Consider the following 27,815-nt stretch of genomic DNA (forward strand, 5'->3'; position numbering starts at 1 on the left):
GCAGTGAGGAGGTACTGGTCTGTTCTGGTGTTACAACCCGCCCCAGGAAAAGGGGAGAGGGGGTAACTCAGGTTTTTATCAATAATTCCCTTGGGGTGGATTAAAGTGAAAGGACACTAAATAATCGGTGTCTAAAAACATACATTGGCAAGGTTTATTTTAACAATTCTGTATCAACAGGCATGCTAGCAGTTTGGGTGCTGTCATACAACAGTGTGACACAGAGATAACCTTTGGGGGGGGAAGAAAATGCATAGGGGAGAGAAAGGCAGGATAAGAGCAAGGGAGAGTAAGAGAAAGAAAAGCTGAGAGTGGACAGATGTATATAGTCACCACCCACGGGGTCCAGCGATGCTTCCATGTCTGACAGTTGAAGTGGTGGCCTTGATCTGCCGGGGGTGAAGGAGGGAAGTCCCCATACTCCAAGAAGTTATGAGTTATATCCATGGTTAGTGCCACAGGCCATGCCTCGAGCCTCCAACAACTCCTGGGTCTGTGCTGAGTTTTTTGTGTCTCGCCTGGTTCCCGCCTTTCAAGATTAGCAGAGGGAGGGAGGGGCCTGATTGCTCATCAGATGTATCAACAGTCAAAAGCCTGCAAGCTCAGCTGTTGCCTTTTCAGGGATTCACACCTTCAACCCTGGAGGGAGGGAGAGAGGGAGGGAGGGAGGGGCCGGACTGCTCATCAGAGGTATCATGCAAGTCAAAAGCCTGCAAAAGTCTCCTAGAATGCATAAATCATCAAACATTTCAGTCTCTGACAACTGGTCTGTACTGGTTTGTCCTGGTCTGTCCTAGTCTGTTCTTGCTTGTACCCCCAATCCCCAAAGCCCCTCCCCAGCTCCCCCAGGACCCTCCCACACCCCAAAGCCCCCCAGGCTCCCCCAGGCCCCTGACTTGGTCCTGCTGCCCCTTGAGCATCTCCAGTTCCTGCAGAACCAGGCATTTCATCAGCAAATGTGCAGGTGACCCCAAGCTGGGGGTGTGTTGATGTGCTGGAAGGCAGGAGGGCTCTGCAGAGGGACCTGGCCCAGCTGGATCCATGGGCTGATTGCAAGGGGATGAGGTTCCAGCAGGCCAAGGGCCGGGTCCTGCCCTTTGGCCACAAGAAGCCCCGTCAGCCCCCCGGGCTGGGGCCAGAGTGTCTGGAGAGCAGGCAGGCAGAAAGGGAGCTGGGAGTGGGGATGGACAGGGAGCTGAAGAGGAGGCAGAGTGTGGCCAGGTGGCCAAGAGGGCCAATGGCTGGTGGCCTGTGTGAGGAAGAGTGTGTCAGCAGGAGCAGGGAAGGGATTGTTGGGCTGGAGTGAGCGCTGGTGAGGCCACCCCTGGAGTGCTGTGTCCAGCTCTGGGCCCTGAGTTGAGGAAGGCCCTGGAGGGGCTGGAGCAGGTGCAGAGAAGAGCAGCGAGGCTGGGGAAGGGAGTGGAGCACAAGTGGTGTGAGGAGAGGCTGAGGGAGCTGGGGGTGTTGAGGCTGGAGAAGAGGAGGCTCAGGGGAGACCTCCTGACTGTCTGCAAGTCCCTGCCAGGAGGTTGGAGCCAGGTGGGGGTGGGGCTGTTCTGCCAGGAAGCAGCAGTAGGACAAGAGGGCTGGGTCTTGAGCTGTGCCAGGGGAGGTTTAGGTTGGATATTGGGAAGCAATCTTTTGCTGAGAGAGTAATCAGGCCTTGGAATGGGCTGGGCAGGGAGGGGGTGGAGTCAGCGTCCCTGGAGGTGTTGAAGGTGAGAGTGGATGTGGCCTCAGTGCCATGGTCTGGGAAGCACAGTGGGGTTGGATCAGGGGTTGGACTTGATGATTTGGGAGGTCTTTTCCAACGTGGCTGATTCTGTGATTCTCTGATTGCCATTCCTATGGCAGCACATGCTTGAGGCTCCATCCCCAGGGTGATAGAGATGTCTGTCCATATCTGTCTCCAAGGTTAGTCTGTAAATGTGTGGTGTTAGAAAAGCAGGCTGAGTTCTGGGGTGGTTGTAGAAGGAGAAAGAAGCCCAGAGGCCAGTGCAAGCAGGCAGCCCTCAGCTTGCACATGATGTCCCCTCCCTGCAGGTTCCTGTCCTTGAGCCCAGGCCCTGAGGTGAGGCTGAGAAGTGGCGCGGAGGTGAGCCCAGAGCTGTCCCTGAGGTGAGGCTGAGAATAAGTGCAAGGCAGAGGTGCTGCTGAGGAAGGAGAGCCCTGTGGTGGGGAAGAGACAGAAGCTGTGAGTGCCCATCCCCGAGCAGGTGCTGTGTCCATCCCCTGTGTGCCAGGTGAGCTGGGGCTTTGCTGCAGAGCTGCGGGCGCTGATTTGAGGGTCTCCAAGTGCTGAGATGGTGGGCACCCAGGAACACCAACTGTGCCTGGCCACGGAGCCTGCAAGGAGGAGCAGAGACAGCCCTGGCAGTGTGGGGGGCCAGGTTGTGCCTGTGCCTTCCCCTGCAGGCCCTGGCTGTCCCTGCTGGGCCCCTGTCCATCCCCATCAGGTCCCTGCCCGTCCCCCCGGGCTGAGCTCCCCCCAGGAAGTGCCGTGGAGCTGAAGCTGCTGCCATCCCCCCCTGCAGCCGCTGCCCCAGCCAAGGGAGCAGCAAAGGCAGGGCCAGGAGCAGAGGCAGCAGCAGGGGAGCCCTGGGGGGGCCGGGAAGCTCTTGTGTGGGTCAGGAAAGAGGCGCTGGGCACGAGGCCGGGGCTGTGCTGAGCAGGCCCAGCCCTCACATCCCCCCAGCCAACGCCGGCTGCCCGGGGGCTTGGGAGGGACCCCCAGCCCGTGTGCCCCACACTGAGCTGGCAGAGAGAGAGCCAAGGGACAGGGCCACGGGCAGGGCCACGGGTGAGGGACAGGCAGGGCCATTGCAGGGCCACGGTGAGGGCACAGCCTGTGGCAGCAGAGCTGCCCAGGGCCGGGGGCAGCCGGGGGTGTTGGTACCAGGCAGTGCTGGGGCCGAGCAGAGCACGAGGCCTCTTGCAGAGCCCTGGAGCAGCCTCCCACTTGCCAGCCCTGCCCTGGTGGGGTGACACTGTCACCTCCCTACCGGACACTCCCCCCAAAATCTTTGAGGGAGGCCTTTTGTGTATATTCCTGGTTACTGATTGATGGTGGGGACCTTAGGGCCCCTCTGCAATTCCATCCATGGGGCACAATCTCCTTTCCACAGCTTGACTCACTGCAGACTTCACAGGGAAATCTGTGCTGGCAGCCCGAGTGTGTCCCCACCCCCCACACTCCCCTCAACATATTTGGGACGAGTTCCCCCTTCCAGAGCACCCACGGGATGGGGGGGTGGCAATTCTTTTCCTGCTGTTGCTACTCCACCCCTGGGGGCTCCTGGGGGTGGGCAGGAGGTGTTTTTTGGGGGTACCGGGCTGGGTTGGGGGCAGAGCCCCGGCAGTGGGTGGGGGGATGTGGGTCCCCCCCACGGTGGGGGTTGGTGTTGCTGGGTCAGGCCCCGCCGGCTCCATTGTCAGCCCGGTGCCGGCGGGGGGGACACAGCGGGTTTGGGGCCCCCCGGGAGTGCCGGGGGTGGGTGTGGAGCCCGGGAGCTGCCGAGTGTGGAGGGCGGAGCGGGGAGATGGTGGAGCTGGGGGACCCCTGGGAGCCTGGAGGGGGGAGCACGGAGAGGGAGGAGCCCTGGGACCCCTGGGAGCCTGAAAGGGGGGGCATGGAGAAGGGGAAGCCTGGACAGTGGGGACCCCTGGGATCCCTGGGACAACAAAGCAGAGAAGCTTGAGAGGGAGAACGTCTGGGAATGTGGCACCCAAAGGCAAGAGTCAGAGGAGAAAAGACCCCTAGGACCCCTAACACCCCCAGCTTCCTAGAGACGAGAGACCCTCTGAACCCCAGAGGGGAGAGAGCAGAGAGTGGGAACTTCTGGGAGAGATTTTTTGGGTTAATCCTCATATTTTGGAGTATTTTTTGGCTGAATCTCAACTTTTGGAGAGTGGCGGACTTCTTGCTATATCTGACTTTTTTTTAACTGAATGTCGGTTGTTTGGGTTTTTCTGGGCTGAACCTTGGTGTTTTGGAAGTTTTTATGGACACAGGATGCCCGGTGAGTTCTAGAGATGGACTTGAGCAGGAGGAATCCCCAAGACAACGTACTCAGCCCTTGTTTTCCCCCCCATCAGGATTTGTCCTTCCCAAAGCTTGGGCGGATGGAGGAGGAGGCTGGGAGGAAGAGGAAGATGCCTTGGGCCCCCCAGGCAGGTGAGGAGGAAGTCAGTGTCCCTTTGGGCGGGTGTTGTGCTGGCTCTGTCAGCCCAGCATGGCCCCGGCTGCAGGACAACCCCGCTGGCGCCGCCGTCCTGCCGGGGCCGGAGTTGGGGGGATGTCCTTGGCCTTCCCTGTGGGCCGGAGGCAAATCCCCTGCCTGTCCTTCTTGCTTCCTGCCCCAGGCCCCGAGCTGAGGACGGAGAGCCCGGAGGACAAATCCCCCCGTGAGACCCTGGTGGGAGAGGCCGTTTTGAAGGGCTCCCCGGCACAGGAAGGCAGCGGGGAGGAAAAGGGCCGGAGATCCCCCCGCAGGAGGGGCTCCAAAGCCGTCCCAGGGTGCTCTGAGGAGGAAAGAGCCAGCCTGTGCTGGGAAGGCGACCGGAGCTTGAGGGGGAGCTCTGAGCTGTTGGCCCCTGAGCAGCCTCCCAGCAGGGTGAAGCCCTTCAGGTGCTTGGAATGTGGGAAGAGCTTCAGGACAAGCACCAAACTGATAGGGCACCAGCACATCCACACTGGGGCATGTCTCTACACGTGTGGGGAATGTGGGAAGAGCTTCAGGGACAGCTCCACCCTCCGCAGACACCAGATGATCCACAATGGAGCATGTCCATACACTTGTGGGGAATGTGGGAAGAGTTTCAGTGACAGCTCTACCCTCCACACCCACCGTCACGTCCACACTGGGGAACGACCCTACAGGTGTGGGGAATGTGGGAAGAGCTTCAGGGACAGCTCCACCCTTTGCAAACACCAGCGCATCCACAGTGGGGAACGTCCCTACACATGTGGGGAATGTGGGAAGAGCTTCAGGCAGAGCTCCAACCTCCGCACCCACCAGCGCATCCACACTGGGGAACGGCCCTACACTTGTGGGGAATGTGGGAAGAGCTTTAGCCAGAGCTGCAGCCTCCGCACCCACCAGCACATCCACACCAAGGAATGGCCCTACAAGTGCTTGGAGTGTGGGAAGAGGTTTAGGACCAGCTCATATCTCCTCAGGCATGAGCAGATACACACGGATGAGAGGCCCTTCCGCTGCCCCGACTGCGGGAAGAGCTTCAACGAGAACTCCAGTCTTGTCACCCACCGTCGCATCCACACTGGGGAACGGCCCTATACGTGTGGGCAATGTGGGAAGAGCTTCAGCCAGAGCTCCAACCTCAGCACCCACCAGCTCATCCACACCGGGGAACGACCCTATAAGTGCTTGGAATGTGGAAAGAGGTTTCAGACAAGTGGGAATCTCCTCCTGCATGAGCGGACGCACACGGATGAGAGGCCCTTCTGCTGCACCGACTGCGGGAAGGGCTTCAAACTGAACTCCCACCTCGTCACCCACCGGCGCATCCACACCGGGGAGAGGCCCTACAAGTGTGGGGAGTGTGGGAAGAGCTTCTCCCACAGCTCTGCCTTGACCAGACACCAACGGACCCACCAGTAGGGGAAGCTCTACCAGTGCCCCGACTGCGGGTAGAGCTTTGGCCGCTGCTTCCACCCCGAATGAACCCCCTGATGGGGAGGCAACCCCTGGAGTCCAGTGACTGTCAGTCCATCCCTTTCGACCACAAAGGGCCAGTCCCCTTTCACCAACAGAACCCTTCTTGGGGAGTGTGTGGAGATTCCTGCCTTGGCTGGTGACCCCCCCAAGGTCACTGCTGGAGGTTGAGAGCAGAGATCTCCCCACAAGTGTTGGTCTGGGGGAGTTTCCTCCGTCTCTAATTAAGAATTATTGGGCTGTCCCAGGTCTAGTAGAATTGCTTCAACAATTGCTTGAGCACCATCCTATCTTATCCTATACTCCTGGTAGTTTTAGTGTTTCTATTGTGCAGTAAATAATTCTGATCAAGATCTTTTGTCTGATCATTTGTAACCCTAAATAAATGCATTTCTATTAATAGATCTGAATTGCCATCATTAAAACCTGGGGGACAAAAGTGGTTCAGTCACACCTGTCTAATTTCTCTAAACTGAAAGTGTTGGCATAATCTAAGGCTGAGATTGGATCCAGCAGCCCCCAGCACCCCACAGGAAGTTGGGAGCTCAGGGGGCCACCCCTGCTTCCCATCCCCCTATGCCCAAAGACCCCCATGGGACTGTTGGACCTTCCAGACCACCCCCCATTTTCCACCCTTCTCCCTGTTCCTCCCACTTTCCCATGGTCCTCTCAATCCCCAGTTTCCCCTTGAACAGTTTTGGGGTCCCAACTCCCTCTTTTTACCCCCCCCTTCTGTGGATGCTGAAGGAGAAAATGAGGCTGCACACACAGAGTTCCATTTCAGGACTTGTCTGCCAACACTTTTCCATGTCCCCTTTTATTCCTCTTCTCTTGTGAGCAGTGCTCAGTGTATGTCTTTTAGTCCATCAGAATTCCCAGCATGGCCCCAAAGCAGTGCCCTGATCCCACACATTCCCCTCCCCTCATGTGCTGGCTGTGTTCAGCCACCAGAGGAAAACACAGGCTGGTCATGCAGGCTGGTTCAAGTGCATTTCCACTTGGAGAAACAACCTTCTCTCTCTCCAAGCACTCAGCCAAGGTCCATCCTCCCTTTGCATTCCCATGAACTCAGGGCAGGTGCAGAGTGACTCCGCTTGGTCCCACCTCTGCCCCTGTTTTGTTTGGACACGCAGAGTTCACGGCCAAGAGGGCCAGGACACGAGCTCCTTGTCTTCGGGCTTGTCCCATGTGCTTCCAGAGGACTTGGAATATTGAAACCAGACAGATTCTGAACCCCTGCTCCTGATGCTGCCACAGTGCCCACACACTGGCACTGCAGGCATGGCCTGCACTGAATGGCCAGTGCAGCAGGAGCCGTGGCTGCGGCAGCTGCCGGGATTGCTGCAGAGATGATCCAAGCAGTCAGCCATCCACTGAGGATTTCTGCATTTCACAGTTTCCTTCATTCACTGTATCCTGCATCATCCTCCCAGCTTCTGCTTCCCTGGGAGCCCCAGTTTGGCGCTTCTGCCCATGGGAATTATTAATGATCAATGGAGGGTAGATATGTTTTGATCTGTGATACAACTAAAATAACAAGGATTGCTTTCAGGGATGCTAAAGGTATTGTCGGTCACACGAATCACAACGTCAGGTGTGGCCAAAAAGGCATCTGAGTGACGGGGACACACATGGCTGAGTCATTAAGCTAGTCAGAAAGAGTTAGTATAGAGACAGTGAATTCCCCCTAGAACAGTGTCTTCCCGATGGGACATCCGGGCAGGGCTTGCTCTGCTCAGCATTCCCTGCCTGCTCCCGGGATTCTTGAGGGACAGCCTCTGGCAAGTCCTGGTCGAAGGAGACCTGCCACTGCCCTGAGTCCTGGCAAGGCTGCTGCCCATCTCCTGCCCCAAAGAGCTGTGCCCCTGGGGGACTTCTCTGCCAGAGGGCAGCCAAAGCCAAGGGGCACTGAGGTCTGCCCTCTTGCAGGTGGCTGTTGGGAGCAGCAGCTGGAGCAATTGGTGGCAAGACTTGGCATCTGTCAGAAGGCAGAAGCTGTTGCTCCTTCCTGGCATGATTTTTGGGTGGAAGTGATTAGCAGCATCACAAAACCACCATCAGAGGACAATTAGATTAGACAGAGAGACTCTCAAGCTTCCTTGTGTTCTTTTTGCTTGTTTTCTTGCCTTCTGGAAAAAAAATCAGCCCAGTCTTGCATGTTCAACACTCCAGTGTCTGTGTGCTCAGCTGTGGCCAGCAGCTGATGTCCAGTCCATTGGGGAAGTGCAGGGGACAGGGAGAAGTCTGGGATGAGAAGCTGTTCTGTGTCTCCCATGAAGGTGCCACCCGCCTGAAGGAGCAGCCAAGAGAAGTGCTGGAAGCAGAGACGTTCTGCCAGTTTCTGCTCTCAGGTGGACACAGGGCCCACTTGTTGCCAGGGGTCCTGGAGATTGGATCCAGGAACAAGGCAGGGCCATGCACTGGTAGGGAATGGGCTCCAGCAGGACCAAAGGAGGAACGTCCAGCAGCAAAGTGTGAGCTGGTAAACTGGGCCTTCTTTTCAGCACACACCACGGTGCTTATTTCCCTCCATCCCTGAAGCTCCGCCACACGAGGCCCTGCTTTGCTTCAGCTTCTGCTGCTCCTTCCTTCGTTGCCCTCAAGTGCTGGACGTAGAGTTTAGAAGCCCATGCCCGTGTTTTGAAGGTGCCTGCGTGGAGGAGAGGTTGAGCAGCTGCAGCCCGAGGCTGGTGTCCCAGCAGAGTCTCTGAGGATGGCACCAGTGGCACTGGCTGGGGACACCTGAGTGTGGAAGGCACATCCAGCCTCAAGCAGGGCCATTGAAGTCAGTCAGGATGTCAGGCTGCAGCTGGAGCTGCCAAGGGTTGCTGTGAGGCTGAGGAGTCACTGGAAAGCTGTGGTGGCCACTTGCCCTGAAGCCTTTTGCCAAAGCGGGTGCAACTGTGCCCACAGTCTGCCCATTTTTGGTGTCCTGGCGGGTGTGGGTGCCTGGGTGAGGAGGCCCAGGCGTTGTGGGTGCTGCTGCTCCTGGGCAGCCTCTGGTGCTGTTGTCTGTGGGGTGGAGCCGCTTGGGCAGCAGCGAGTGCACAGGCCTGCCCGAGGAGCCCAGCGCCCTGCCTGTGGTGGCAGCAGCTCTGTGGGCCCAGAGCTCTGGCTCAGGGGGGTGTTGGCCACAGCCCCGTGGCCTGGGCAGCCGTGGGGGCCCAGGCTGGCCGCCAGCCCTGCCTGTGCCACTACCCCTCGCTGGCAGCACCCGGCAGACGTGCCCTGGTAGGGCCCCCTTGCCCTCCTTGTCCCCAGCCAGGCCAGCCTGGCCCCCTTGGGGGTGTGCCCACCCTGCTGCTGAGGCCTGGCCTCCAGGGCTTCTGCCACAGGGCTGGGAGAGGCCTTGGGAAAGCACCAGAGCAGCCGGCTGGCAGGGAAGGAGGTGGCTGCCTGGGGGCTGCTTATGGCCTCTGCCCCCCCCAAGTCCTGGGGACTTTTCCCTCCACCCTGCCCCTTGGGGCCTGCGCCCAGTCTGTCCCCTCACAGCCTTCTGCCACCCACCCCCTCACAGATTCCCCTCAAGGCTTCCTGCTCCCTTGTCCCATCAGGGCCTCCACAGCACCTCACCCCTTCCTGGCCTCCCAGCGCCCCCTCCCCTGCTGGTCTTTTGCTGGCACGCTGCACAGCGGGGCAAGTGTTGCTGAGCACGGGGAGCCCTTTTCCCCACTTCCCCAAGGCCCTGTGCACACTGGGCACCAAAAAAACCTCCTGGGCTTCTGTGTGTGATAACATGGATGTAATATTCCCATGCTGGGCTCAAAGGAGGTGCTTGCAGGGAAGAGGCATCTTCCCCACAGGCTCAGGTGGCCCCAGGAGATGGAGCTTCCTGCATCAGTTCCCCACAGAGCTGCAGCAGCACAGGCAGACACTGCCCTGTGGAAAAGGCCGGGTCTGACATGGCCTGCACAGCCAGTCTTGGAGCTGCTGGAATCTGCAGTAGGGAGCCATCTGTACAGCTCTCAGCACGTAGCAGTGTTGAATTGCCAGGCCTGCCATGGCGAGTCTGATGTCTTCTGTCATGTCTCTACAGGCTGGAAGAGGCAGCAACGGAGACTACCAGAATGGGAAGAATGAAGTTCTCCGTACAGCTCTGATGATGTGGAGCGTTTGAAGGGCCAGGTCTGAGACGGCAGGGCTGTCATCAGTCATGCCTTGAAGGGCTGAAAGAGAAAGGAAGAGAGCCAGGGTGAGAGGCCAGGGGTGTGGGGACGTGAGGAGCCCCTCCTGCCAGGGCCATCCCAGCCAGCTCTTGCCATGGCCAGGAGGGAGCAGGGCCCAAGGGGATCAGATGGAAGGTGCCCTCGCTCACCTTGGCAGATGAGCTGCAGCTCTGGCTGCTCCTGCTTCATGGACCTGGCGGCGATCCCTGGGAACACAGAGCCTGTCAGGCCCCAGAGGCACAGGTCCCCCGCAGCGGCGCTGCCAGCCCGGCCACACGGCCTCCTGCCCTGGCAGGGCTGAGCCCGGGGCCTTCCCGCATGGGGACGCCCCAGGGCTGGGCTGGCACAGGGCGGCAGCAGGCACCAGGCCACTCGGGGCTCCACATGCCCTGGGCCGCATCCTGCTGCCGCTGCAGCAGCCGGGGCTGGGGCCGAGCTGCAGCGGGGCGGGGAGGGACCCCGGCCTTGTGGCTCACCCAGGAACTTGATGGCCAGCTTTCGCAGGGGCTCCTCTGGGCTCTCCAGGAACGGCAGGGCCTGGCGCACGTACTGGCCCACTCGGCTCCTGTCCTTTTCCAGCTGCAAAGAGCGCCAGGGCACGGAGGGAAGGCTCGGCTCAGGCTCTGCCCCTTGGCCGGGCGCTCCCTGCCCCCAGCACGGGGCTCCCCTGCCCGCAGAGCCCTGAGGTCTGGCCAGCAGCCGCTGGGGCCGGGTTTGGGGGAGCAGAGGGCTGGGTGCTCCAGGGGAGCCAGGGGCTGGGGCTTTGGGGCCGTCCTTACCAGGCACTCAGGAAACCTCCATGGCTGCTCCATGGTCACCAAGTTCTCAAGATCCCTCCACTTCAGGAACCTGGCTGCACCAAACAGTGCTCTCCGAGAGGCCTGCACAGCAACAGAGAGCGGGCCATGGCACCGCAGCCCAGGGCACAGCACCCGCATCCCTGCGCCAAGGCCAGGAGGAGGCTGCAGGTGACCATGGGCCAGGGCAGGAGGCACAGCAGCCTCCTGCCATGGGGACACCAGAGCCCACGAGTTCTCACCTCTGCCACACGCTGGTTCTCATCTTGCCAGTTGAAGTAGAATGGCACCAGACTCAGGTACACGTGTGGCTTTAGGCTCTTGCTCCTCTCTGTCGCCTCCATCAGCTCCCGGAAGAGGAGCATGGAGAGCTGCTGCAGCTGGCTGTGCTCCTGGTGCAAAGGAAGAGGAAAAGACCTCAGCACTGGCTTCTCCAGGCCCACCGGGGCACAGACCTGAAAAGGCACTGGGCCCAAAGTTTCCTGGTAGCACTCAGTGCCCACGATGAGGGGCACAGAGCCTTACATTGTCAAAAAGTGGCCGCAGCGCCTCAAGAAACTTCAGGGCTATTGGGCTGGATATTTCAATGACTTTCAAGCCCAGCACATTGACGAACACAGAGAGAGTCATCTGAACTGTGTCTGTGTCTGCATCCTGCAGTAGCTCCAGGAGGCTTTCATTCAGGCTCCGGATGCTCTTAGCCTGTGTGGAACACAATGCTGTGGTGCAGCCCCACGCTGCTGCCGTGGGGCCCAAAGCCCAAAGGTGCATCCCAAAGGAGTCGGGCAGCTGAACGGGGAGGAGGAGAGCTGGGAGCAGCTGCCACAGCTGCCAAAGGCCAGCCAAGGCCAAGCTGCCTTGCACAGCCTCACGCTGCCGGCCCGGCTTCAGCCCCTGCCCCCTGCTCACCATTGCGGGAGCCTTGCTGAGCACCAGCAGGCCTCGGAGCGCCAGGCGACGCCTCTCCGGGCACTGCCTGCGCAGGTGCCTGGAAATGATCTGCAGGACGCTGGGCCCACATTGTCTGGGGTTCAGGCAGTGCAGGACCTGAAAGGCAGGGAGCAGTGACGGGGTGCCCGGCCGGCAGGAGCCCGGACCCGCCCGGGGCTGGGCCCAGGCAGCAGCACAGGGTGCAGGCACTGTCCCGGGTGGCTGCGGCTGTGAGAGGGCAGAGAGGGGGAGGCAGCTGGGCCAGGCAGCGCTCGCCATCAGGCTCACCTCCACCAGGAACGCCAGGGCAGGCAGTTCCCACAGGGGCTCTCCCCTGCTGAGCCGCGGGAGCAGGCTGACGGCGATGCTGCGGCAGAAGGAGCGGGAGAAACGGCACAGCTCCCTGCAAGGGGGAATAAAGGTGCCAGAGACCCTGAGCCAGGTGGGCAAAGCTCTCCTGGGACTGACTCACACAGGCCTGGTCTTTGGCCACCAGCCCAGGAGAGGACGTGGGCACTTTGGGAGGTGGCTCCTCCTGTGCAGCCGCCCCTCTCCGCCTTTTCCACTCTGCTCAGCCATCCCTGGCTGCCAAGGCCCTCTGGCCCAGCAGCACGAGCACTGTGTGGGGTGGCCTGTGCACACGGCAGAAATGACAGGGGCAGTGGGGAGAAAGGGCTCTCACCTGGCCAGCAGACCCACTGCATAGTGGTGGGTGTCAGCCTTGAGGAGCATGTCCCAGCCACACTTGCGACCGATCGCCATCAGCACATCCTCATCCAGCAGCTGGCGCAGCAGGGCTTTAACGGTCTGCACTGCAAACCTGTGTGCAGAGCACAGCCCAGGTCAGGCACAGAGCCCTGGCCCCAGCCCCGAGGGCGTGGCAGGGAGAGAGGACTGGGATGGAGCACCTGTTGGGGTTGGGGGGAAGGCTGCGCTGCTCCCGGCATCGCCTCCAGAAGGTCTCGACCTCCTCTGACATCTCCTCTGTGCTGATGAAAACTTGGAAGAGCAGAGTCAGAAGGAGGCGGGGGGAATTGACCTTCACTCCCCCTGGGCACCAGGAGTGGGACAGTTGGAGAATCTCCCAGAGTGCCACAGTTGCCTGCCAAAGACAAAGCACCCAGAGACAGCTCTCAGGGCCCAGATGTCCATGTGGCAGGGCCCAAGAGTGGCAGGGACAGGCCAGGGGAGACACAGGGGGATCCCCCAGCCTGCTGCCCCTGAACCTGCCCCTAAGCCAGGCTTGCAGCCCAGTGCCTGGGGCAGGGAGAAGCAGTGGTGAGGGAGGATGGAAAGGTGTCCCAGAGGCAACCTAGGGGCGAGCAGAGGTCAGCTCAAGAAACTCACAGCCAGGGCAAAGACATCCCTCTCATCCCCATCAGAGGTGCGTCTCCTGTGCGCTGGCCAGTATTCCAGCACATGGAAGAGGATCTGCAGCACCGGCTCCTTAGTCCGTCTGAAGGAGATGAGCGTCTTCCACATGGTGCGAGCAGCTCTGTGGAGTCACAACTCTGGCTCAGGGGGGTCTGGGACACAGCGCTGTGGCCTGGGCAGCTGCAGGGCCCAGGTGACAGAACCACGGTGCCTTGTGGGGCAGGGAGGCAGGCTGGCCTCAGGATTGGAGGCTGACATGCCAAAGCTGGCAAAGAGAGGAGCTGGAGTGTCCGAGAAGTCTCCATGTCTCTGGCACGCCATTTGGGACAGGCTGTCCAGGGGGATGGGGTCTAAAGGCAGGTGAGCCCTCAAGGCAGGTGGGCCCCATACCTGTCACAGGCTGGGGCAGAGCGCAGCAGGGTCACTGCAACATCCGTGGGGTGTGCCTCGGTCAGCAGGACAAGAGTCTTGTCCAGCCTGTGCTCAGCAGACACATTGGACGTGAGCCACTGATGGATGCACCTGACTATGGCCGGCACCTGGAGGGGACACGGGGGACAGTTGGAGAGCTGCCAGAGCCAGCAACTTGCCCAGCTTCCCCCAAGAAGTGCTCCCCTTGCCACCACACTCTGCTGGTCTCAAAGGCTGAGGGGACCCAGAGCAGCTGATGTGAGGGGCCACAGCATCCCTGAGGGACTGGAGCCCTGGCCACAGGCTGCTTACTTGCTTCGCTTTGTAGACACCGTTCTCCACAAGCAAATCCAGCAGGGCAGCGCTGGTCTGGGCATTGAAGAGGTCTGAGTTTGCCGTGTCCCCAGTGGCCATGAAAGTGGCCTCTTCATGCCAAATGCCCCTGATGAATCTGCAAACCAGCTACAGGAGAAAGGCAAGGAAGAGAGAGGGATGTCCCCTGGAGGGCCGGGACAGCGGTGCTGGGCTGAGCAGTGAGAGCAGGCCCAGCCCAGGCGGGGATGGCTGCAGGTACCTGTGCTGCCCTGCGGAAGCGGCCACGGGCACGGAGCTGCTCTTCTGTCCGCTCCTGGCCTGCATCTGGCAAAGAGCGAGCGCGCTCAGAGCTGAGGGTGTGCGGGAGAGGCCGGAGAACACAGCCCAGGCCTGGGCTCCAGGAGCAGGCAGGGCCAGCCCCGGGATGCCCAGTGGATGGAGCACGGCTGCCAGGAGATCAGCCCCGGCCCCTCTGCCCCCCTCCCTTTCCCTGGGCATGTCCATATGGGATGGGACAGGATGAGGCCAAGGGGGCTGCAACCACCAGCCCTGTGGCCCAGCTCAAGCACTCACCCTCCTGCGGGGGCTGCACCTGCTGCACCTCTTCAGGCTGCTGTGTTGGAGCAGCCCCAGGGCTTTCCTCCTTCTCCTCCTCCTTCACCCAGGCCAGCTTGGGCACCATGGGGGGTCTCTGCTGCATGTCTCTGTCTGGTGTTATGGCTACCTGCAGCAGAGATGCCATGGAAAAGCTTTGGCTCCCCAAGTCCTGCAGTCCTGCCTTCAAGGCAGCTGCAAGAGAGAAGCCTGGGAAATGCCTCGCCTCATCTAGTCCCACTGTCTGGCCTCAAGGTCACCTGCCCCAGGGACTGGAGATGCCTTGAGCAGCCCCAGGTCCCCAGGTCCCACAGTCTGGCCTGGAGGATGCACAGGGGAGAGGTGGAGAGCTGCAAGAGTTAGATACTTGCCCAGCTTCCCCTGAGAAATGCTTCCCTTCCCAGCACACTGTGCCAGCCTCAAAGGCTGAGGGGGCCCAGCGCACCCAGCTTGGGGGGCCACAGGCTGCTTACTTCAGCAGAGACAGCTCTTTCCTCAAGAAAGTCCAGGCTGGGGGGATCGGCCAGGCGCTGAACAGGCGCGGCCTCAGTGCTCGCCACGCCCTCCGTCGTTGTGGCGTCGGCCTCCTCCGTGAGACCAGGCAGCACAGAGTCACAGTGTGACACGTCATCGATTGACGTGGTGTCCCAGTGGGTTGTGTGATCACTGGTTGTGGTGTCACACTGTGCTGGGACAGCAGTCGACGCGGTGCTGACATCAGGCTTTGTCAGCTGGGTCGGGATGGTGTCAGGCTGGGCCTCGACATCAGCTGGTGTGACCCTGGACTTTCTACGCCGACTGCCCATGAATTTCATAAATGTCTGCAGGAGAAAGAAGGGCAGGGAAGAGAGGGATGTCCCCTGGAGGGCCGGGACAGCGGTACTGGGCTGAGCAGTGAGAGCAGGCCCAGCCCAGGCGGGGATGGCTGCAGGTACCTGTGCTGCCCTGCGGAAGCGGCCACGGGCACGGAGCTGCTCTTCTGTCCGCTCCTGGCCTGCATCTGGCAAAGAGCGAGCGCGCTCAGAGCTGAGGGTGTGCGGGAGAGGCCGGAGAACACAGCCCAGGCCTGGGCTCCAGGAGCAGGCAGGGCCAGCCCCAGGGTGCCCAGTGGATGGAGCACGGCTACCAGGAGTTCAGCCCCGACCCCTCTGCCCCCCTCCCTTTCCCTGGGCATGTCCAGACGGGATGGGACAGGATGAGGTCAAGGGGACTGCAGCCACCAGCCCTGTGGCCCAGCTCCAGCACTCACCCTCCTGCAGGGGCTGCACCTGCTGCACCTCTTCAGGCTGCTGTGCTGGAGCAGCCCCAGGGCTTTCCTCCTCCTTCTTCCTCCGGAACAGCCTGAGCAGGCTGAAGCGTCTCCCTGCCATGCCACAGTCTGGTGTCCAGGGCACCTGCAAGAGAGAAAGAGAACCTCGGAGAAACTCCGGGCCCTAAGTTGCAGAATGGCCTTGAGGCCACCTGCCGCAGGGATTGGAGACACCTCGGAGAAGCTCCGGGTCTCCAAGTCCTGCAAAAGGGTCCCAAGGGCACCTGCCACAGGGATTAGAGACACCTCGGAGAAACTCCGGGTCTCCAAGTCCTGTGGAAATGCCTCGAGGTCACCTGAAAGTGAGAAAATCCTCCAAAATGCTCCGGGTCAGCAAGGCACGAGTTGGCTGCGCGGGGGCTCCGCACAGCACCGCTCTGTCCCGTCCTGTCCCGTCGCCTGCTCCGAGGAGCACTGTTGACACTGTGGCCGTGTCACCAGCAGCACCTCTGTCACCACGGGTCATAAAGGGCCCTTGGACACCCTGCCCCCTTCCATCCCACCGGCCATGCCCAGCGTGTCACAAAGGGCCCTGGGACACAGTGCCACGTGGCCTGGGGCCTCCCCCAGCCCTGCCAACCTGCCCCACCTTGGAGGGAATCTACTCTCTGAAGTATCTAATCTGACTGGACCTGAACTGTAGGAACAGCTCAAGAAATGAGCAAACACTCCCCTCCTGTGCCTGCTCACGGCAGCACAAGGAGCCCCCTTGGCCGCCGATGCAGCCGCAGCGGGAAGGGCACGGGGCCTTCCACACAAGCTGGTACGGCCTCCTTGGGAGAAGTGCTGGCTGGTGGCCATCCTAAACACGGGGGGCGACACTGAGAAGGAAGGTGTGGGCAAGGGCACCAATGCTGCTGGCAGCCCTTTGGCCAGGGCTGCACCCAAATCAGCAGCTCTGGCAAGTCCTGGCCCAAGGAGACCTGCCACCGCCCCGAGTCCTGGCAAGGCTGCTGCCCGTCTCCTGCCCCAAAGAGCTGTGCCCCTGTGTATTAGTTCATTTGAATACATGCCCGGAATAAAGACAAGTACAACAGACATTCAAACACTACAAAACATCTTTTATTGTAGTGAGAATAAAAAACTAGCAAAGAGAATCAAAAGCTAAAAAAGAATACAAAATAACTGCTTTATCAGTTGGTATTCATACAATACTATGAATGGCTTTTATTACAGTATTAACTAGTAAAAAGGGAATTAAAGGAACATTTAAAGGATATTAAAACAATACTACGAGTGGCTTTTAATACAGTATTAACTAGTAAAAAGGGAATTACAAGGATATTAAAAAAGGATATGAAACATTTGCTTTCTTGGTTGCTTCCTATCAAAAAACTGTGCTTACCCACACAGACAGGCCAGGGCTGCCAGGATCTGCAGCAGCTGGTCGGTGCCCGTGCTTAGCGGGCGTCCCCATGGAACAACACAGTCTCCATGGCAGGATGAGGATCGCTCACCCCAGCAGTCCTGACACCCCATTTTATCAGCTCTACATTACACCACGTAGGGCCAGTACCCAGTATAAGGTGATGCCTGAGTGGCAGCCAAACCCCGCCTGTTCATCACCTGATAGCAACAGTCTGTGCATGCCCTGCTGTAGGGCAAGGGGCCAGCGACCCCTGCCCACAGAATCTTCCTCTCACCAGCATCTTTCTCACCCCTATGGATGACCTCTCCCACTGTGTTTCAAGGGTATTTGTGTCCATCTTGCAGTATGGGGTCAAGCCAAGGAGGAACTCAGCTCTGATAATGGGGGACATCAAGTTGACTTGCTAAAAAACACAATGCACCTTTCAGTTAACTTGTGCAATAAAGTTACACTGTACAATACTCTGTGCTGAGCACAGGCTTGAGAACACAGAGGTGGTTTGGTTAGTGCTGAGCTTACCCAGAGCCAAGGCCTTTCCTGCCCCTCGCACAGACACACTGGGGAGGGGCTGGGGGTGTGGGGGAGGTTGCGAGGGGACACAGCCAGGACAGGTTTGGAGTGATGGAGATTGTTTTCTCATGCCACCATTCCATGGGATAGGGCCCTACTCTCCTGGAGGTGCTGAAAACCTGCCCAACCGTGGCAAGCAGGAAATGAATTCCCTGTTTTGTTTTGCTCCTGCGTGCAACTTTTGCTTGTCCTTATTAAAGTGTCTTTATCTCAACCCACGAGTTTTCCAGCTTTTCCTCTCCCAGTTCTCTCCACTGTCCTGCTGGTGGGGGAGTGAGGAGTGGCCAGGAGGGGCTTGGGGGCTGCATGGGGTGAAACCACAACAGCCTTTGTGGGTGTCCAGGGTGGGGCTGGGAGTGTTGGAGGTACCCACAGATGTGTCTGGGGTGTGCTGCTGAAATCTGCAGCTGCTGGTGCTGTCTGGGGCTCCTGGCTGTGTGTCAGAGTCTGGGGCTCCTTGGTGGCTGGAACTCCACGTGAACTCGAGCTGAAGGGCCTGTGACCTGTGGGGGAGTCCAGGGTGGAGCAGAGACCCCCCTGCAGCCCGGGGAGGAGCCCACACTGGAGCAGATTTGCTGGCAGGACTTGTGACCCCCGTTATCAATATGAGACTCCAATCTTTCAGTTTAAGGCAATTGCCCCATATTCTACCAATACAGGCCTTTGTAAAACGTATCCTTGTGATTTCCTTAGACTGTGAGCACCATGTGTTCATCTGCAAACACCATGGAGAGTATCCAGGGATCTCCCAAGAAAAGATTTGGAGGCCTCAAGCCCATGACCACTCTGTAGGGACTAAGGAGCTCTGGGCTCCATGGTGTGGAGACTGAGGACAGTGCAGGGGTAGCCAGAGAGGGTTGAAGGGGGGTTTCAGAGATGAAGGATCCTTTTGTCATAGCAGGAAACAGCATGAGAAATAAAGAAACAATGCCAAGTTCAGCTGGAGAGATCCAGACTGGAAACAAAGAGAACGGAGTTTCACCCTGACGGCAATGCTGTGCTGCAACACTTCACCCAGAAGGAGTCTGGATGAGCCCAAGGCTTTGTGTGTGCAGGAAGAGCCAGGGAGGATGCAGAGATGTCAGTGCAGGAAGGTGCCAGCCAGGTGGGGCAGCCGGGGGGATGACGACAGCCTGCAGGGAAAGGGGCAGGGCATGGACACCGTAGGACAGCCTGGGCTGGAGAGGAGACAGGGAGGGGGAGAAGCTGAAAGGCCCTGACAGAGCCACCTTCTGCAGGCCTTTGGCCAGGGCTGCTGTCTGTGCCCCTGATGCCAGGAGGAGGGGAGTGGCCCTTGCAGCCCTGGGGCCTCATGGCCTCCTTGTCCCTGCTCAGCAGCCTGGCAGGTGCCACCCCATGGTCCTGCCCTTGGCATTGCACATCCCACATCCCAGTGCCCCAGGAAGAGCCCTGAGGAATGAGGCAGGGGCAGGATCTGCCTTCCCAGGGGCTGGGGGTCAGGGCTTGGTCCTCTGGATTAAGGAAACAAGTCAAAGTTTATTCAGCATCAGAGCCACCTTTCCCTTGCTTGTCCATCCTTGTCATCACTGTCTGCAGTTTTCTGCTCTAACTGGAACCTGGGGACACGTTCTCAGTTGTGTCCCTCAGTGAGAATCAGTAGCACTACAAGAAACTTCAGTGTTTCAATCTCATTTTGAGTTCTTGAGAAGTTGTTTGAACTTCCTCTCAGGGACTGAGTCTCATGTAAACAACATCAAACCCCCTGAGGGTCATGAAATGCCTGGGGCTGTTGCTGTGCTGCTGAGCTGGGCCGGGCTCCTGGCACACAGGGAGCTCCTGGCAACCCAGAAGAGCTTCAAAGAGACAGCTCTGCTGGTGAGCAGCTCCTCTGCACAGCCCAGCAGGGCTGAGGGCACTGCCTGCAGCCAGGAGAGGAGAGAAGCAAGGCAGAATGAGGTTAAAGGCAGTGGAAAGATGGGAGGTGTTCAGCTGAGACTTCACTTGGGGACACTATTTCACAGCCTCTGCAGAGTGAGTCTACAGATGCAGGGCAATGTCGCTTGTGTGCCTGGAGGACTCTCCTAAAGCTGCACATCCCACAGCCTTGAGCATCTGTCAGGACTCTCCCACTTTCTCTGTTGCAGAGGGGGAGGATGTGCTCCAGGGCAGGGCTTCCCTGAGACACCATCAGAGGGACAGGGCAGGACGGCTCCTTCTCCCAGGGATGACTGTGGGGTGTGAGGGTGGGGGTGCAGCCAGGGGTGCCCAGGGCTGTCCTGCAGAGCAGGGTCCCCGTGTTCCAGGGTTCTTTGTGCCAGGGCAGGGACTTTGCTGCCTGCCAGGGTCAGCAGTAGCCCTACATGGCCATTTGCCCTCATCTCTACAGGGAGAAGCTGGAGGTGGAGGGAGGGAAGCCCAGCAGGGCCCAGGCAGGGTCTTCCTGCCCTTGAACGAGTGCTGTGTGGGGTCAGGGCTGCTCACAGATCCAGATCACACCAGGACCTTTCCAGGGGAACTTTAAAAGGGGAAGGACAAAGCACAATTATTAGGAAGGAAAGGAGCTTTTCTTAGTCAGTGTTTTCAGTTTCCTACTCTTGAGGAATCTGGAGGCTGAGAAGTGGAAAAGGAGCTCTGATGTTGGACAAGTCACTGAGACTCCTGAGCTGTAACTTTGAATGAACAGTGGAGCTGAGAGCAGCTTCCTACAGTGCCTTCAGCCTCTCCTCTGCCTTTGACAGAAGCAGTATTACTTTTGATGGAACCATCAGTTTTTTCCTGACCTGCCCTTTTCCACCTGCAAACAAGAAGTGCCCAGTCAGTGCCCTGCAAACAGGCAGGTTTCTGTAGGGCCAAGGTGAGTGCACAGAGGTTGGAATGGGATCTGTGAGTGCTGACAGGGCAAAGTCATGGCACAGGGAAACAACTGAAACACCTCCAGTGTCATGGAATGTTTAGAGATCCCCATATGACCCCTCCAGTGCATAGCCCTCCCTCTGAACAAGCCCCCTCCCCTCCTCTCCCACCCAGCCAAGCCTCTGCCCTCAGGGCCGGGGGGTCCAAGGGCTGAAGCCCCTCCCGTGCAGGCAGAGCTGCAGCAGAGCCGTGGGGCAGCTCTGCAGCCCCGGGCCCAGCTCCCTGAGCAGAGCACAGGGCTGGGAGCAGCTGCCCGGCCCTGCTGGGCTCTGGGAGGTGGCACAGCTGGCTCAGGGTGACCCTGTCCTGAGTGCCTGGTGGGCTCTGCCCCGGCCTCTCCCAGCCCCACCCTCCCTGTGCTGGGCCTTGTTCCTCTCCTGTCTGTGCCGTGGTTCTTGTTCCCTTGGTGGTGCTGTGGGGCTCTCTGGGCAGGGCAGTTTGAGCTGCAGAGTCACCCCCTGCCCTTGTGGGTCCTCTCCTGCAGTCCTGTCCTTGGGAACAAGTGTCCCAGCTTTCCTCTGCCCTGGGGGGCTCTGGGCAATGCTGTCAGTGTATCCAGGGAAGGAGCTGAATCTCCCTGAATCAAATGCCATCATCAGGATACTCAGCTGTCTCCCTAAAGTTTCATTTCAAGCTGGGAACTTCCCTCCAGGATGAACACCTTTCTGTTATCTTTGTGTTAGCTGAAAGCCCCAGGGTAAAGCACAGAATTCAACAATGTAGAAAATGCTGTTGGGTTGGGGAAATGAGCCATGTGTGTTTTTGGCTACCAGTGTGGTGCTGAGACCTTGAGAAAGGGACAGACATTTGATGGTCTGTGGTGGATCCATCTGCTTTCATTAGTATCTGGTGTTTTATAAGGAAGACACTGGGGTGTGATCACTGTCCTTCTGAGAAAGTGAAAGCCCAGAGAATCCTGGAACACAAAAGAGTGACAGGCCACGTCCCCTCCCTCCCCACTGATCCCTTTCCCTCACAGAACTCCCTTTGTTTCCCCAAGGGCAGCAGAAATGATGAGGTTTCTGACATCCCAGAATAGTCACCAGGGGCGATACAGGGGGAGCTGTAAAACCCTCCCAAACTCTTACCCTGCCTTTACAACTACACTGGGGGTGCAGATGCTGACGGGCCCTTCCACATTGGCAGAGGTTTCACAGGACAGAGTTGAGCATCAGCAAAGGTCCCTTCCCCTGCCAATTCTGCAGAGCGGGGCTGAATTCAAGAGCCCGTGGGCAAAGGTCCTGGCCTTCACTGCACACGTGGCCAGCATAAACCAGGGCTCCATGCACAGAGCTAAAGGAAGGACTGCTAGAAAAAGAAAACTGTCTGTGTGTGACAGAGGGAGGGGAGTGGCATGTATGGGAATGGCTTTGATTTTGCTGAGACTGGTCCCCCTTTATTGTCACTGTTTTTTCTCGTGACAGTTCCTCATGTCCAGAGGCAGTAAATGCCCAACAGCAGCTCCCTCACCCAGTTCCTCCTCCTGGCATTCGCAGACAGGCGGGAGCTGCAGCTCCTGCACTTCTGGCTCTTCCTGGCCATCTCCCTGGCTGCCCTCCTGGCCAACGGCCTCATCCTCAGCGCCGTAGCCTGTGACCACCACCTGCACACCCCCATGGGCTTCTTCCTGCTCAACCTCTCCCTCACAGACCTGGGCTGCATCTGCACCACTGTCCCCAAAGCCATGCACAATTCCCTCTGGGGCACCACAACCATCTCCTACATGGGATGTGCTGCCCAGGTTTTTCTCCTCATATTCCTTTTTAGAACAGAGTTTTATCTCCTGACCGTCATGTGCTACGACCGCTACGTTGCCATCTGCAAACCCCTGCACTACGGGACCCTCCTGGGCAGCAGAGCTTGTGCCCACATGGCAGCAGCTGCCTGGGCCACTGGCTTTCTCAATGCTCTGCTGCACACAGCCAATACATTTTCCCTGCCCCTGTGCCAGGGCAATGCCCTGGACCAGTTCTTCTGTGAAATCCCACACGTCCTCAAGCTCTCCTGCTCACACTCAGGTTACCTCAGGGAAATTGGGCTCATTGTGGTTAGTGCCTGTATAATATTTTGTTGTTTCATTTTCATTGTGTTCTCCTATGTGCAGATCTTCAGGGTTGTGCTGAGGATCCCCTCTCAGCAGGGACGGCACAAAGCCTTTTCCACCTGCCTCCCTCACCTGGCCGTGGTCTCCCTCTTTGTCAGCACTGTTGTGTTTTCCTACCTGAAGCCCCCCTCCCTCTCCTCCCCATCCCTGGATCTGGCCCTGTCAGTTCTGTACTCGGTGGTGCCTCCAGCACTGAATCCCTTCATCTACAGCCTCAGGAATCAGCAGATCAAGGATGCCCTGAGAAAAATGATGACTGGATGCTTTTCAGGAGCAATAAAGTGCCTTTTTTCTGCTGTGTAGCATTCAGAATGGGACTCCTTAATGGCCCAACATTTCTGCTCAGGTGTCTCGTGGAGGTCACTGGGTTCTTCTTGCAATAACTTTCTGTGCAATTAAACATTATTATGCATCTACCTTCCAATTCAGTGTCTACCCATTGAATTTGACCCAGAGATGTAAAAATGATGAATTGTACTCTGACTATTTAAACAAAATAAAAGACCCTGCAGTGCCTTCTTTGTCCAAGACCCTTCTTCTCAGATGTTCCTAAAGGACAGCACACTGCAGGACAGGGGGTATTTGCAAACAGGAAGGGGACAATAATCCCAGCCCAGCAGCACTGCCAGGGAGCAGCAGTGCTTGGTCTTTGCAGAGCTGCTCTCTTGCCACTTCCACACTGTCCTCCTGAGCCCCTTTCTCGCTGTAAGGCCTGAGTGCTCTCTGAGCACAGTCCTGGGGGCTGGAAGCCCTTGGAGCACAGGCAGGGACAGGCCCTGGGAACTTGTGAAGCAGAGCTGGGCTCCCTTCCAGCATCTCCAGGATGCTGTGGGACCTTCTGAGGCCACTGCATGTACTGGGTCACTCCTTCTGTGACCTTGCTCCAGGGCTGGAACTCTCCTGCAGTGACACCATGACACTCCTACTCTCTGCTTTTCCAGGTTCCATTTTCAGATCCAGTCTTCTCCTGCTGTTCCCAGGGACATCCTGTGAGTGCTTCAGAGCTGCCATCCTGGGGCAGCTCCTGCCCAGTGTGGGCAGGCACAAGGTCTCTCCACCTGCTCCTCTCCCCTCCCCAGTGCCACTGTTTTCTGCAGCCTCCTCATCCTTGCCCAGTACAGCCCTCCTGGCACAGTTGGACACAGCCCTTGTTCTACCCCCTCCTCAGGCACCTGCCCAACCCCCTCAGCTCCAGCCTGATGGCCAGAAACCTTCAGGGCAGGGAGGCACCAGGGAAAATGCTGAGGAAACCTTTCAGCTGCACTCAAATCCAATTGGAGGGGTTGGTCTCAAAGAAGAAATCCCTTCTCATTCTCCAGAACCACCAGGACAACCTGTGTTGTGTCCTGGGCACTCCTCTGGAAGTGTGGGATATGGAAAAGGGTTTGGTGTCAGGGATATTGAGAAGGTTGGGCAGTGTCACTGGGAGACCTCTCCCAAACCCTTGCAAAGGCCAGAGCCATCCCAGAGCTTCCTGGGGCCTTGGCAAAGGCAGACATGGAACCAGTCTGCAAACAGGGCAGCAAGGAGGGTTGGCAGAGTTCCAGACTGCTCAGGCTCAGCAGGGAAGGGGATATGGCAAGTCCTCCTGCAGCCATTGCCAGGCATGGGAAGGACAAGGCAGGGATTGCAGACCCCCTGTGGTAGGGAATAGAAGAGGATGTTGTGTGCCCAGACTTTATCAAGCCCCTTGACATGGTGTCCTGTGGTCTCCTAGAGACAGATTGGTGAGAGCTGGACTGAAGAAGTGGAAGATGTGGTGGGTGGGAAGTTGGTGAATGAAGAGTGTCAAATAAAATCCATGGTACAAAGTCCTCTTGGTAGCAACTTCCTGATGAAATCCCTCAGTGACCAGCCCTTGAACACCACTAGAGAACATCTTTATTATCTTTCTTTACAATGGGACAAAATGCATTTTCTAGTCCTTTGTGAATGATGCCAAATTTCAGGGAGCCCTTTAAACCTGTCCTGGTTTAAAGACACATATTGGGGTTGGAACTCCAATAAAATGAATTTGCTCCCCTTTTATTCCCCACCACTACAGGGAGACAAAATACAAGGAGGTATAAGTGAAAAAATCAGAGTTTACTGACAAGAAATAGAGCAGCAAAACCAGCAATACCAACAGAACAGTTCAAAGCTTCAGCAGAGAGAAAAATTGCCTCCTGTCACCCCCCTGCCCCAACTCCCTTTTGTAAACAGATAAAAACAGGGATCCACATGTGTCTCCCTTCCCCCCTTTCCCTCTGATTGAACAAAGAACAAAAAACAAACCATGGGAAAGAGGGGGCAAAGCAAAATGTGAAAACTCCCTGGTCTGATCTCAGTTGTGCTGCCCAAGAACACGCTGACTCCAGAGGTGTCCAAGCGGGGCAGAGCCGGCGACTCCGGTCCGTGCGGCGACGGGGGGGAGGCAGCGGCTCTGCTTGATTCCATGGAGTTCTGGGGAGGCACAGTGGCCCCTTGGTTCCAGGAGGGTCTGAGATGTTTCAGGGTTCCTTTTGTTCCAAAGAGACCCCACACGTCATAATGGTCCCTTGGTTCCATGAGATTCCACAGTGTCCCTGCATTCCTTTGGTTCCATGAGGCCCTGCAGTGTCACGGTGCCACTTGATTCCATGACATTACAAAGAATCAGAATGGCCCCTTGATTTAAGGCCAACTGCACATGGGGCTGCCTTGGGGGGAGTGTGGGCACCCAGACAAGGGAGTTGTCACCCCCCTGGACTCAGTCCTGTCTGTCACCAAATCTGGACTGGTCTGTCTGTCTGTGAGGTTCCCCATTCTGGAGGAATGAGGAAGAACTGGAGAGGGTCTAGAGGTCTGCCAGGATGGAGCTTTTCTCTGTTTTGGAAATAGAATGAAATCTCCACAAAGAGTAGCGTGGAAGGTTCAGACTGAAGGTGAGGTAAAAGAAATGTAACTCAACGGGGACCCCTGTACTGCAAGAGGTCACCCAGAGGGAGTCAGGATCAGCCCATGGCTTTGTGTTCCAGGGAACAGCCAGAGCTGGTGCAGAGACATCAGGGAGGGTCTAGAAATGCTGCTGGGAGGGGGTGGGAAAGCAGGAGGGGTGTGTGCAGCCTGCAAGGCCAGAGCAGCAGCAGGGCCAGGGCAGGACAGCCTGCAGGAGAGATGGCCAAGGGCTCTGGCAGGGCTGCAAGGCCCAAAGGCACCCAGGCCTTTGTCCCCTTGCCTCTGGCAGCTGCCTCTGCCACTCAGGCCACCACAAGAACTTGCCTGGCAGGTTCTGCACTTGGGTTCTGCCTCGCCCCTCCCTCAGGAGCCTGGCAGGGGTTGCCCAGTTTTGGGCCTTTGTTGTTCCTCCCCCTCCCATCCCAGTGCCCCCAAACAGCCCTGAGCCAGCCGGGAGGGACAGGATCTGCTGGGCCAGGGCCTGGGGCTCAGGCCTTGGCCTTTGTGCTCCACAAAACCAAGGCAGGCTTTGCTCAGCATTGCAGGGGCCTGCCCAGAGCCTTTGTCTGCCTGCACTCCTGGCCTCCAAGGAGCTGCTCCAAGGAGTCCCTGGGGAGGCTTTGGCAGTGCCTGCCCTCAGTGGGGCCCAGCAATGCTTCAAGCCACTTGCAGTTTGGCTTCTTTCTTCAGCAGCTGCTTCAATCTTCTCTCAGTACCTCAGGATCATGGGCTGGGCTGCAAACACACCATGGGGCTCATTAAATTCCAGAAATCCCTCAGGATCTCTTTATCTTCCTTTAATTGTCTTCAAGGCAATTTCAAAACAAATCTTTGAAGTTTGTAAATTTTTTTTTAATTCAATGGTGGATAATTTTGTAGTTCAGAGAAGAGGAGATAGAGGTGTTCTCCAAGTGATCTTGATGCTGAGTGTCTCCTCAGGAGATCCACACTGACCCTGGATGATCAACCTTGCTCCTCACCCCCCAGCCTCACCAGTTCTGACATGGCCCATCTTGGACTGACAGCTGATGCAACTCCAAATACACTGTGGGACCCAATAAAACATTGAGAAACAAATTCTTTCCCTTCCTTTAATTGTCTCCAAGTCATCAAGACTTCTACAGCTAATTGGAGTTTTTTTTGTAATTTAGCTAAGAAGGAAGATTTTAAAGTGGACGTCACGAAAAATATATATTTTTTGATGAAAAGGAATGATTTACACAGAGCCTTGGGATGCAAGAGGGTCAGGGCACCAAGGATTTGGATCCAAAGACAAGGGGGCAAAAGACATTAGTAGCACTTAATCATTGACCAATTGAGCAGTTCTCAAGTGGTTCAATAGCATTTGCTACAATTTTAACAGTGACTGAATTAGAGATTCACAATAACAACATTCACCCCACAGTCAATTCACACCCACACCCAGGCAGAGATGTGTGGACACATCAAGAGCTGGATGTGGAAGGGTCCCTCTCCAAAATTCTCCTTGTTGTCAGGGAAACACTCCCACAAATGCCTTTGTGTTTGCCAACAGACAAGGGTCACAGCTGTAGGAATGTTTATTGGGAATTGTATCCAAACTGTTCCATTTGGGCTGTGATTCAGGCAGGGAATATTCCAAGGCTTTCATGGGATGACTGATTATCTTGTGTTCCCCAACTGTTCCACTCTGGATTGTTCCCACCTTTATCATCCAGGAGCACCTGGTCCAGTCCAGGGACACTTCCCCACACCCCTGGTCCAGTCCAGGGGCTCTTCATTGCTCAGTTGGTTTGGTCAAGGCTTGTCAGGAGCTCCTGAGATCATCAACCAGGCCTGAGGAGAATGGGGGGAGGATGCACCACCACAGAAGTTTATAGGAAAGATGGGGACAAACTTTTTGTAGTGTCTAGACATATCTGTGATAAGGAAGAAGATGATGGTTTTAAACCAAAAAAGGACAGATTGGAATTAGTCATGAAGAAGAATTTTTTACACTATGGGAGGTGAAACACTGGCACAGGTCGCCCAGAGGGATGATGCCTCATCTCTGGAAATATTCAAGGTCAGGTTTAACGGGGCTCTGAACAACCTTATCTAGTTGAAAATGTCCTTGTTCATTACAGGGGGGTTGGAATAAAAGAACTTCAAAGGTCCCTTCCTACCAAAACTCTTCTATCATTCTACTGGAGCCAAGGCTGACAAGGATCACACAGGTTTCAGACCCAGATGTACACCCCCTTTGATGGCCCATCTGGCAGCTCTGCTAAAAAGCTGCTGCAAAGAACCTCCAGACCTAAAGGAGATTCTGTGCTGGGCTCAGCTGTGGCTCTCAGGGCTGGGGGTTGGCTTTTGGTTGCCAGGTGCCCACCAAGGCTCTCTCTCCCTCTTCCTCCTTCTCCACTCCCTTTGGTGCCTGCAGGGTTGTTTCT

The 27,815-nt window shown here is 57.4% G+C and overlaps 5 protein-coding genes across 8 annotated transcripts in view; 2 read left to right on the top strand and 3 right to left on the bottom strand.

Moving 5' to 3' along the window:
- Window positions 1–27,815, bottom strand: part of LOC127474822 (zinc finger protein 11-like) — a 705,018-nt gene that overhangs the window by 537,573 nt on the left and 139,630 nt on the right. The window lies entirely within an intron of this gene.
- The window catches only part of LOC127474841 (uncharacterized), a 200,931-nt gene continuing 175,193 nt past the window's right edge, over window positions 2,078–27,815 (top strand). The window contains exon 1 of one of the 2 annotated variants that reach the window (XR_007905994.1): window positions 2,078–2,147. The gene's annotated coding sequence lies outside the window, so the exon portion shown is untranslated. The other variant, XR_007905993.1, reaches the window with a different exon arrangement.
- Window positions 2,207–27,815, top strand: part of LOC127474859 (zinc finger protein 239-like) — a 128,236-nt gene continuing 102,627 nt past the window's right edge. Inside the window, exon 1 of the mRNA XM_051796171.1 lies at window positions 2,207–2,243. The gene's annotated coding sequence lies outside the window, so the exon portion shown is untranslated. The remainder of the gene's footprint in view (window positions 2,244–27,815) is intronic.
- LOC127474846 (uncharacterized) lies at window positions 9,591–12,301 on the bottom strand. 3 transcript variants are annotated; one of them, XM_051796155.1, is made up of 7 exons: window positions 11,857–12,301; window positions 11,548–11,685; window positions 11,164–11,340; window positions 10,881–11,030; window positions 10,621–10,722; window positions 9,991–10,420; window positions 9,591–9,841 (listed from the first exon to the last, which is right to left on the bottom strand). In XM_051796155.1, exons 2-7 carry the CDS (start codon window positions 11,548–11,550, stop codon window positions 9,735–9,737), a joined length of 969 nt encoding a protein of 322 aa, XP_051652115.1. In that variant the 5' UTR covers window positions 11,551–11,685; window positions 11,857–12,301; the 3' UTR covers window positions 9,591–9,734. The 3 variants fall into 3 exon arrangements, with proteins under 3 accessions (XP_051652115.1, XP_051652114.1, XP_051652113.1); XM_051796154.1 differs by having other exon boundaries at window positions 9,991–10,047; window positions 10,318–10,420; window positions 11,548–12,301; XM_051796153.1 differs by having other exon boundaries at window positions 11,548–12,301.
- LOC127474852 (uncharacterized) lies at window positions 12,869–16,311 on the bottom strand. Its single transcript, XM_051796162.1, has 8 exons — window positions 15,512–16,311; window positions 15,198–15,262; window positions 14,736–15,083; window positions 14,242–14,392; window positions 13,928–13,992; window positions 13,666–13,815; window positions 13,333–13,481; window positions 12,869–13,063 (listed from the first exon to the last, which is right to left on the bottom strand). The coding sequence occupies exons 1-8, from the start codon at window positions 15,630–15,632 to the stop codon at window positions 12,898–12,900; spliced, it is 1,215 nt and encodes a 404-aa protein (XP_051652122.1). The 5' UTR covers window positions 15,633–16,311; the 3' UTR covers window positions 12,869–12,897.

Source organism: Manacus candei, unplaced genomic scaffold (assembly GCF_025592945.1).
Source record: "Manacus candei isolate 608988 ecotype Guabito, Panama unplaced genomic scaffold, ASM2559294v1 h1tg000045l, whole genome shotgun sequence".
Classification (NCBI taxonomy): Eukaryota; Metazoa; Chordata; class Aves; order Passeriformes; family Pipridae; genus Manacus; species Manacus candei.

Bases quoted from the DNA above. Each gene is read 5' to 3' on its own strand.
- LOC127474846 (XM_051796153.1), bottom strand. From the start codon at position 11,847: ATGGCGAGCGCTGCCTGGCCCAGCTGCCTCCCCCTCTCTGCCCTCTCA. The intron at 11,031-11,163 runs GTAAGGCTCTGT...CCTTTGCACCAG, and splicing joins TGCGGCCACTTTTTGACAAT to GAGCACAGCCAGCTGCAGCA. The intron at 10,723-10,880 runs GTGAGAACTCGT...GTTGCTGTGCAG, and splicing joins AGAACCAGCGTGTGGCAGAG to GCCTCTCGGAGAGCACTGTT.
- LOC127474852 (XM_051796162.1), bottom strand. From the start codon at position 15,632: ATGGCAGGGAGACGCTTCAGCCTGCTCAGGCTGTTCCGGAGGAAGAAG. The intron at 13,482-13,665 runs GTAAGCAGCCTG...TGTCCCCTCCAG, and splicing joins GTGTCTACAAAGCGAAGCAA to GTGCCGGCCATAGTCAGGTG. The intron at 13,064-13,332 runs GTATGGGGCCCA...GTGACTCCACAG, and splicing joins TCTGCCCCAGCCTGTGACAG to AGCTGCTCGCACCATGTGGA.